Consider the following 10924-nt stretch of genomic DNA (forward strand, 5'->3'; position numbering starts at 1 on the left):
TACAAAGCTCAAGGGGGCACATGGTTGCATGCAAAGTTTCAAAGTTGCCGCTTTTAAAGGTTGACATTCTGACTGGCTCTCCCCTTGCTTGCTGTCTCAATAATCAACCCTTTTAAAAAAGCATTTAAAAATATTTTATGTATGGGTTCCACTGAAGTTTTGTTTAAAGTAAAGGGTTCCACCACTGCAAAAAGTCTGAGAACCTCTGTCTTGGGTCATAGCTCACTTGCTGCTGCTGACATTGATTGATTCCCACCTAACGTAAGTTCAGCTAATTTAGCCTGGGTCCAGCCCATTGTAAAATGGCAAAAAGAGATTAACTACATTTTTAATGTGTTTGCTGCAGGTCTACATTAGTAAGAAAGAGGTTGCTTTTCCCAAGCAAGCTGTATTTAGTAATGGGTCTATTTTTTAAAATGCAGCTGTTTAAAGTGCAGGCTTCAGGGGTGGTCTGGTGTTCCAAATTTGGATGCAAAACACTGCAAACTCAAATCATTGAACTCTACTGCACAGCTGCTAGATTTCTGAATTTCTATAGGAGCCACAGTCTGATTTGAAAGAGGAAAAATAGCTTTGTTTTTCTTGAGTCATCTCTCTAGCTTATTCTGAATAACTGCATGGCATCTAATTGTGCTGGTGAAGCAGATGATAAGTTTCCAGTCTGTACTGAAGGTTTGTATGAGTGGTTTAAAAAAAGGATAGAGAAGGGTATTATAGTTAGTAGTAACAAGAGAGCCTGTGAAGCCAATCTCAAAAATTTATGGGCCCTTAGCATACTTTAAGGGCCCCTAAGGAATGTTGGTAATGAACTGCAAACTGATTGGCCCTGTGTGCCATCAATCAATCCAACAAGTTAAAAAGCTTGTAAAGAGGCTAAATGCACTTGCCACAACTGCAGTAAAGCTCACAGTTTCTGGCATAGTAGATGAAAGGCAGGGTGGTGGGTGGGAGAGAAGAGCTCATTGCATACACAAAGATGGACTTTATTGGGTGGTGGGACAGCAGATACAGTGTTATAAACTGGGATAGAAAAGCTAGGAACCAAATGGCTCCTGGGATCTGGGTTGTAGGCGCCAAAACATAATGTCTAGTTGCCATTTAGTCGGCAACAGATTTTATTTATTATTTTGATGTGCATGAACTAATATGCAATTCACATAAGTGACTCATTGTTAATATGTGTGTTTTTAAAAAATTGTTAATACTTTTTTAATTTGGTGTTTACAATCAAAATATTGGTACCATACGTCAATTTTCAAAACACTCTACTCTTTATTGTTAAACTCCTTAACATACTGTCTGTCCTTAACATATACTTTGAGGCTTCAAAGACATAAAAAGGTAAAGGTAAAGGGACCCCTGGACGTTAGGTCTGGTTGTGGATGACTCTGGGGTTGTGCACTCATCTCACTTTACTGGCCGAGGGAGCCAGCATACAGCTTCCGGGTCATGTGGCCAGCATGACTAAGCTGCTTCTGGCGAACCAGAGCAGCACATGGAAACGCCGTTTACCTTCCCGTCGGAGTGGTACCTATTTATCTACTTGCGCTTTTACATGCTTTCGAACTGCTAGGTTGGCAGGAGCAGGGACTGAGCAACGGGAGCTCACCCCGTTGCGGGGATTTGAACCGCAGACCTTCTGATCGGCAAGCCCTAGGCTTTGTGGTTTAGACCACAGCACCACCCACATCAAAGCACATACATTTCAGCAATTCTTGAGTGTCAGCTAGGCGCAAAAAATGGCACCCAGACCTTTTGAGGGGCTCGCAAATGGAGAATATTTAGGTGCGAAATGTGCCTGGTGCCATGCTAATTTTGAACCCTGAGCAGATATGCTTCTCCCTTTGGAAGACCTTCCTTCTTCACAAAGGACAAGAACTCAAAATTCTTGTTGTTACTCCCTAAAGAGTGGACTAGTTTGGAATATACATTGTCACATGAAAATGGTGGCTTTATTTCTTCATTTTAGCAAATGGGGAAAATCTTGGATGTTTCAAATTCTGCCCAAGTTTGGTAACACTTTCTGCTCTGAACTGTTCTCTTGACCTCTTAAAGAATTTGCAATTGTGGAAAGAGTTGCTTCCTGGCTGGGTCTGGCCAGTCAATCCCATACTTGTTTGCCAAAGGTGGAGCCAACAGAATGAGTCTGCCTTTATAGAGAAAAGTATTTTTAGATACCACAGTCTTGGTTCTGAGCAGCATTTCTCATTTCTGACAGCTACTTCGCATACTTTCAGACACCATGACGTCATATGGTCAGCGTGAGTTGAGGAAAGAACTGATTTTTTAAATTTCTAAATAAAAGATGGGGTTTGTGTTTGCTCTAAATGAGTTAAGGCAGGCTCTCAGTATTCTGTATCTGATACAGGCCATATGGCATTTCTAGTGAAACCAACAGATGTTTCTCTCACTGTGTCCTTTTCCTCGGTTGCTGCCTGATCTCTTCTTTTGTTCCCACATGTCCTGTCTGCAGAGGGCCGTCAGCAGTAACGCAGGCAGCAATTGTTGCTGTGTGTCAAGTTATTGGTGTGGATTTTATAATACAAAAATTCATGGACAAAGGAGCTGCTCACCATGTAGAAATAAAGCCTGTCTTTTCAAAGAGTTCAGTAACTGGATCCTGGCTTCTCGGTCATCATCTTTACTGAATATCCTCTCCTTTGTGTTGTGCCTGCTGCTGTTCAGAGCCAATTTAATATAAAGCTGAATTTGCTCAGTGGCTTGCATTTGTGGTGAGTGAGCCTACCCTCTATACAGCTTTTCACTGCTTTTGTTTCTCTCTCTCTCTGTGTGTGTGTGTGTGTGTGTGTGTGTGTGTGTGTGAGAGAGAGAGAGAGAGAGAGAGAGAGAGAGAAGAATCTATGTAAGAATAAATTGTGTGGGGTTTTTCTGCCAGTCCCACTGACTGACTTGTATGTACTGAAGAGGTGCTGTTGGGTTCCTGTTCTAAGTGTAGAAGAAAAAAGCTTGGCATACAATAGGCTGTTCTGAAGAAGTATTTGCAAATATCCATATATATGGAGCAACTTCTCCCACAACTAACACAGAGGGAATAAATCATAGAGGCTAAGAGAGCCATTGTTCTCAGAAATGGGTTTCTTGAATAGCTGTTATGTTCTTAAGCTGATTATGTACTAACTGAAATTCATACAATATTTAAACTGTTGTGAACAAAGGGAACTCTAGACATTTTTAGATGCTTGCAAATTCACATACCATGTGTTGCATTTGGACGTACCATATCAAATATTTGGTTTTAGTTTCTGTCATTTTCGCAGGGCAAAACAGTATCCTTCAATGTTGTCATCTGCCCCTATACTGTAATAGGGGCAGACTGCAATTACCCCCCTGCATAGATTCTCACATGTAGAAAATTAACATTTTCCCCCAAAAAGTGTGCTCAAAGCTTCCTAGAAATAAACACAACAGCAAATAGGGTAAAATGGCAATGTGGTGCTGAGCCCCAAAGACTGAGCAGATGCTGGAAACTGAGACTTATAACATTTTGGGGAACTTGTATCCTTCTCCAAAACTTTCCCCACCCACAGGTAGTTAAAACAGAGTATTAATGTTTATTTGCTCTTGGATGCCAGTTTACTGAAACATCTATAATTTGCAGCATTATATTATATTTAAATGGTTAGCTTTGTTGTGGACTTCCTTTGTTTTGATGCAACTACCAACTTCATTATTTTATTTATATGCACAGAGTTTCTGCTTCTTGGCTCACACCGCTTTAATATACAGTGTAACTGCTGCATTTGACCAATAAGAAGTAATTATGTAAAAAGCCTAGTAATTATAGTATTGGGCACAATTCTGTGGGTACAAATAAATGAATATAAGGAGTAGTCATACAGGAAGTTCAGAGAATCAACAAAGTATCTTCATTCAATAAGCGTAGAATACTATGCTATAGATCAGGGGTCCCCTACCCTTTTTGGCCTGGATGGTTCATTTGGAAAACTAAAACTGCTGTGGGCAGCACAAGATAATAAGAAAAACTGGTGATGCTGAGACCTCCAAAGAACAATAGGCAAACCACGTGCACACACCAAATCAAAAAAGCAGATACCATCAATTCCAAAGCATGCAATCTCCCACCAGCAAAACATCCCCCCAAAGTCAAAGAACATCATTTTAAAAATTAATAAGCAAAAGGTGGGTACTCTTGGCAGGTACCATTGGCAGGTGCTATGGAGGGTGTCTGAGGGTGCCATGGTCCCCGCATCTGCATCATTAAGAACCCCAGCTACAGGTTGTGCACATAAATTAACAGAATGATACAGTCAGATGCACAGTTTGCATCTATTGGTATCTCAAGGACCATGTAGTTGGTTTGAATCAAGGGGTGTACATGCTCACAGTCCGGACTTCAGTTTCACATCAGATCACTTGATGAGAGGGAAATCAATGGGGAGGAATTCAGTGCCATGCTCCTCTGATTAGTTTATTTCAATGATTAAAACTGATTATCCATGGCAAACAAAAGTTACTCTTTAAAATTTATACTTGTTGGTACACTGGTTCTCAGATTGTCACTTCTTTATTCCTCTTCCTTGTTCCAGGGTCCCCTTTCCTTCCCAAGAAAAGCAATTTGTAAACTCAGGATTTTTCACTTAGACACAGAAAAATGATATTTTGGCCCCAATTCCCCTTGCTCAGCAAATTAGTGGAAGTCACCGCAAGGGCTTCCACTAGTGCCCCTGCCCCACGCCACCACCAAATCCACTCTGGATAGCCAGGAAAACCCCCAGAACAATGCACAGAGGGAGGATAAGGAAGCTTTTTCTTTCTGGCAAGCAGGGACAAAATAAAGGACAAAAGCTACAATTATAATAGCTCCCCCAGAAAAGGTGTCAATTGAACACACTGTCATATATTTGATTGTTTTCCTGATGCTTGGTATGTATGAAAATAGGGTATTTCTTAGCTTGCATCCTTTTGCTTGGACTGTTTTATTGGGGCCAGGAGGTTTCCTGATATTTTATTGAGAAGAACATTTGGGTGTTTGAGTTAGTGGTGCGTACTTCTCTCTCTCTCTCTCTCTCTCTCTCTCTCTCTCTCTCTCTCTCTCTTTGTGTGTGTGTGTGTTCTTTCCCATTCCTGTTAATAGCTAAACTCAGGTTTGTTTCAAGCTAGTTTTCTGCTGTGGTTTATAAGTATCTATGTGTTCATTCAGAAATCTTCCACCCACTGACATGGCAATTACATTTCCCACAGAATGTTGTCTGCAGGGGTTTCCTTTATAAAATCTGTATAATGTGATCCTTTTAAGCAGATGAAGGGCGGGGAATCCAGCATAAAATTGTTGAGTTTTCCTTTCAAATGTAGATTAGAGGTCTTGTTAAAGATGGGCTTTTACCTTTTGAACTTGGTCTCCTGCTGCTCTCCTCTTCCTCCCCTTTTATGGCCTGTGCCCCTCTTGGCTTTAGAGTGACAAAAAACCCTTGGTGCACACATGTTTGGCCAGAGCTTCATGTCTGTTGAAACTGATTTGAAGCCTTACTAAAAAAGGGTGCTTCCTGGTAGGTGCTTAGATTTTGGGAAGCAGTCCGCTTTTGTAGATAAATTGTTGACAAATTCTAAATGCATTCTGTTGGAGAATTAGTGCAAGCAAAGAAGTTATGCAGTAGTGAGAGTGAGCAGTAATTATGTGGAATCCAGTTGCTGAGCACTTTACAAGCTTCTGACACCTTGGGTTGAGAAAGGTGAAGAATGAAAGAGAAAAAACAGGAGTATCAGCCCTTTAGGTCAAAGGCAATTAAATACAGGCAATTAAATACAGCCTATCTTGTGACTTGTTGATCAAAGGTAGGCTTCCACCCTAGCTTTTGAAATCAGCCCAGGTAGAATTTGCCTTCAAGCTGCTGCTGAGATTTATGCAGCTGGTGGCTGAATGTTTGACACTTGAGATTGTTCCCGGCAGCTTTTTCAAACCTAGACCTGCTTTGACTCTGTTCAGCAGAATTTTATTGCCTGTAGGTAGGAAGCTTGTGAGCCTTAAATTTAATTTGAATAGACCCTTTTCTTCCCTCTCCCCCCTAAAAATACAGCCTAGGCAAACATTATCCAGCAAAGTAAAGGTGCTTTTGTAAACAATTTATCTCTGTATAATTCTGATGAGTGTGCATCTACCAGGGTTATTTACTGTCAAGAAACTGAGATACATTATTGAGTAAGAAGGAAAATTTGAGTAACAATAGCTGCTTAAGGAGACATGCTCACATGAATTTGAGAGTAGAAAGCTTCAGTATTTTCAAACAAAGGAATGTGTTGATCTCTTGCTACTTCAAAAGGCAATGATGGAATGACTGGAGTGGTCTGTGGATTAATTCACAAAGGCAGCAGCTTCAAAGTAACTTTTCCTGGCTGCATATTAAGAGAGAACAACAATAAAAGCTTCGAATAGTGCCTGTCTTATGTGTATTGGTTTGATAGGAGATAAATATTAAAATACTTAGAACCTGAAACTCCTGGGACTAGGAAACATCTCCCCATAAACAACCCACCCTAGCTGCTTGGCTTTTGTTGCTTAGTGACCGTTAGAGGATCAGGGTAAGGATTGGGAATTGTCTGCAGGAGGTGTAGACCTAGACATAGCATTAAAGTGTCATGTGCCTAGTGCTTCATAGGACTAGGAAATAGACGTGCTTCTGTTCCATTGTTATAGTGTTTTGGGTGTGTAAAGGCTTTCACCTTCCTTAAACTATTCATCCTTGCAGCAGCCAATAGTCACACTTGTCCCCACTTAATGGTTGATGAATGCTGGCTGAGTTGAGACGTTTAAGCAGACCCTTTTACATTGGTTCTCTTTCATTTTCTCATTTCCCCTGTAACTTCTTCCAGTGGTTTTGAGGTACTGCCCTCTGTAGGAGCTCTGTGCCGGAGGATTTTTTTTTAAAAAAAAGCTATGAGAGGAGAGAGATAGCTACAGTGGTACCTCAGTTTACAAACTTAATCCGTTCCGGAAGTCCGTTCTTAAACTGAAACAGTTCTTAAACCGAAGCGCGCTTTCCCTAATGAGGCCTCCTGTTGCCGATGCCCTTCCACCGTTCGGCTTCCATTCTTAGACCAATGTAAAGTTTGCAAACCGGGACACTACTTCCAGTTTTGCGGAGTTCGTAAACCGAATAGTTCATAAACAGGGCTGTTATTAAACCGAGGTACCACTGTATTTCAAAGGCATTTCTTAAATTATCCACATAATTTAAAGAGTTAACAATTAAAACTATAAGTTCTGAAACAACCGTGTTCTCAAAAAGCTTGGAACTTAACTTAAAACCACAATAAAATAATAAAATAAACCACAAAAAAGCAGATAGAATTTTTGCAGACTAGATTTTAACCAGTCTTTCTCCTATTGGTTTACAAAGAGATTTTTAAAAAAGACTTTCCCCCTTGAGATTACTGGGGTTTTTTTATCCTGTTTGGGATGAGTTCTTTTTAAATTAATTTGACTAAGTTCACACAATCCAAAGTTTGGTATTAATTTTATTAAAATATTTATTGAATGCCCTCCTGGACAAATAAGGGTTGCCAACCTTTTTAGCCCCAGGGAGACATTTGCGTTTTTGATCAAGTACCATGGACACCAACCTCTCTGGTTGCTTCCCTCCTCCACCAAGACAGAAAAAGAGAGTGTGTGCATACAAACAGAAACTTTGCTTTTCCAAGGGATCTAGGTAAAAGTCAGATACAATACAATAAATATGAGCCTGGAAATGTGTGTCATTCTTCCAAATTCAGTTAACGTAAGAGTTTGAGTGCTGTGTGAAGCCTTTTCTGACATGGAAATGAATACGATAGTCTTTGGAATTAGTGTTTGCATACAGTGACTAAATTGTAAATACAGTGGTACCTCAGGTTAAGTACTTAATTCATTCTTGAGGTCTGTTCTTAACCTGAAACTGTTCTTAACCTGAAGCACCACTTTAGCTAATGGGGCCACCTGCTGCCGCCGCACCGCCAGAGCACGATTTCTGTTCTCATCCTGAAGCAAAGTTCTTAACCTGAAGCACTATTTTTGGGTTAGCGGAGTCTGTAACCTGAAGTGTATGTAACCTGAAGCGTATGTAACCCGAGGTACCACTGTATCTGTGTACAGAATTCTCACAAATGCCTAAGATCTGGGAGGTTCTTCTTGACTGAAATCTTGGAGTTTGGCTTATGTGAGCTGCTGAGATGAATAAATGAGAAGTCAGTGGGAAAAGGAGCCCTTTTGGGAGGGAACTTCAAAAGGTGGAGGCGTGCTATATTTTTTATTACAGTTATTTATACTGCCCCCCCTTTCAGGATATAAATTCTGCCAATATGACTCACAAGTAACTTTTCAGTTACATATTTCACCCCGTGAACTTGGGGTGGGGTTGAGAATCAAGTACTTCAGCTCCAGTCGATAACTTGGTTTAATTGGCAAATAGTGTTGATCTGAAGGCCATGAGATCACTGGTACTGAATAGCAAAGGTGTGTGTTCTTCCTCCTCCCACTCTGATGAATAAATAGCATAGGTTTAGTTGTTCCTTTATGCAAGTGCATGTTCATTGAAGGGTTTCATAGAATCAGAGAATTGTAGAGTTGGAAGGGACCCCAAGAGTCATCTTGTCCAACCCCCTGCAGTGCAGATACGGTATTTTGAAATCCAGTTCCAGGAAGTTTTTGTACTGATTTGGCATTGAATGTTTGAGATTTATAACAGCTGTAAACTGCGTTTGAATACATTATTAACCCCCTGAAGCTACTTGCCAGAGGACAGGTTTTTGTTTATTCATTTGGCTTCCGTTCTGAATATAGAAGGTGACATACACCATTGGCTTGAATCTAATAGTCCACAGGTAGGAATGATGTCACTTCCCTGAATTTAAATAGCTGCACTCTTTTGTAATTCAGAGGTCTGACATTTCTGCTCAGCAGCTTGTTTTTCTCGCTGGCTTCCACTTATACGGCAGTTCCTTTCAGGTAGTGTATGTATTCTGACTATTTTTTCTCCCTTGGGGGTTTCGTTTCTGTCTCCTTCCAGGTGGCTAATGAAGGATTTTGGTTTATTTATCGTAGCTGTCTAGTCTGACTGTCATTTCTGTGTGCTTTTAAAGGCCGATGCCTCTGTCTAGTAAAACTGGTTTACCTGAGGTCTCTTGAGTGATATCTTCAGAAGAGGCAGTTTGCCAGGTGCCTTGTATCTTTAAAACAAAAACAAGCCACCCTCGTAACATATATCATATTTCTTAACAACAGTCAAGAAAGGTGTCCCTTTTTTATAGACTCCTGGCATCTTTATATTTCCTGGATTTTTTTCAAAAGGCTCCTTGAATTTTGTTTCATACACACACATACATGTGCTCATATGGAAGTCAATTTAGTCAGGAGTGTATTTATTTGGAGATGTCTAATATTCTTTTTCCATTTTAGAAGTTTAGCTGACCTTCTCTCTCTCTCCTCCCCTTTTTTGTAGGTAGAATTGATCTCGGCCAAGAAAACATTAAACGTTGGAGGGGGAAATAATCAAAAGCAGTTGGCGTCTAAAAGATGTGCCATGGAATGGTATCAACAACGAGCACCACCACATCGCTGCTTACCTTGATCAGTCATGGGATATTTTTTCCATTGGCTCTCTTCAGTACCCTCACGGTGGAAGGACTGGACTCATGTAAGTAAAGCTCTCCCTGCTTAACTTTTGTTAGGTTTCTAGCTCTCTCTGCGATGGCTCAAAGCAAGTAACAATAAATGCATTAAAAAATGGCCTCTTGTCACTTAAAAATTCAGAAACAGAACAGAGAACAAAAATGGCTTAAGGCAGCTTCCTTATCCTTAAAGGATCTTGGTAGGAGCTAGGTAGGGGGTTAGATTGCCTCCAGTGCATGCTTGTGAATGAAGTGGAGATTCTAATCACACCAAATGAAGTATGGAACTGATACACAGAGAACTATTTTGACTGGTTAGTGCAGATACAATCTTGTGAGAGTTGCATTAGTTATGTCCTGTTGTCTAAATGACAGGTTACTCTATATATTAAAAGGCAGCTTGTGGTTTTCTCCATTGTATGTTTTAGTTTAACCATGAGTTAAAACCTAGAACTGACTTGTGTAGATAGAACCAGTGGACTGCCGTTGTGTGGTGCAGTGGTTAGAGTGTCAGACTAGGACCTGGGGGACCCCACTCAGCATAAACAAAGCTCACTGGGTGACCTTAGGCCAGTCACTGCCTCTCAGGCTAACCTACCCCACGGGGTTGTTGTGGGGATTAATTGAGGACAGGGGAGAATCATGTAGACCACCTTGAGTCCTTGGAGAAAAACGGTGGGGAATAAAAATAATAAATAATAATTGTGGAGAGGTAACACCTGCCCTCCCCTGCCTTGGATAGCACTGTGCACTGAAACCCCTCTTTGGAGGAGCAAAGCAAATTTTATTATAGGAAATACATGTTAGACAGGAAATATTCTATTTCTCGCCATGTCTCTGGGGGACAATTTCTTATATGAATTGCTAACATTCAGTAAAGGTAATCACTGTTGTTGAGGACACTGGCTTGGTCTTTATTTTGAGTTTACACCCCTTTATTCTAGCTCCCATTGAGAAGGGAACCCTGATAGGGCAAGTGCATCTATGCAATATACAGTACTTGTAATAAAAACTTAGCAAAATATTAAGTATGGTTCTGGAGGGCAGAAGAGAGGTTGGAACAGAGAGACTCACTAGCTGCTGTCCAGGTGTGGCAGAATGGGCAATATTAGTCTCTCCCCCTCTCCCCGGTGTGGATGGTCAGGTAGATTATGGCTGAATTACAAGTTTTAGAAGACATTTGAAGGCAGCCCTGTTTAGGGAAGCTTTTAATGTTTAATAGACTATTGTATTTTAATATTTTTTGGAAGCCGCCCAGAGTGGCTGGGGAAGCCCAGCCAGATGGGTGGGGTATGATAAATAA

The 10924-nt window shown here is 40.7% G+C and overlaps 1 protein-coding gene and 1 long non-coding RNA gene across 6 annotated transcripts in view; both read left to right on the forward strand.

Moving 5' to 3' along the window:
- LOC310759923 overlaps positions 1 to 10924 on the forward strand; it is a 114563-nt gene that overhangs the window by 33729 nt on the left and 69910 nt on the right. The gene's annotated exons all lie outside the window — the stretch shown is intronic.
- SUSD6 (sushi domain containing 6) overlaps positions 1 to 10924 on the forward strand; it is a 58346-nt gene that overhangs the window by 19458 nt on the left and 27964 nt on the right. The window contains exons 2-3 of one of the 5 annotated variants that reach the window (XM_083607377.1): positions 2474 to 2732; positions 9453 to 9647. In XM_083607377.1, the coding sequence (XP_083463503.1) occupies positions 9527 to 9647 (121 nt within the window). In that variant the 5' untranslated portion in view covers positions 2474 to 2732; positions 9453 to 9526. Of the gene's footprint in view, positions 1 to 2473; positions 2733 to 8839; positions 8960 to 9452; positions 9648 to 10924 lie in introns of those variants that run through there. The other 4 variants (XM_083607376.1, XM_083607379.1, XM_083607375.1 and 1 more) reach the window with 4 other exon arrangements.

The sequence above is a fragment of the Podarcis filfolensis genome (assembly GCF_964270895.1).
Source record: "Podarcis filfolensis genome assembly, chromosome: 1".
Lineage (NCBI taxonomy): Eukaryota > Metazoa > Chordata > Lepidosauria > Squamata > Lacertidae > Podarcis > Podarcis filfolensis.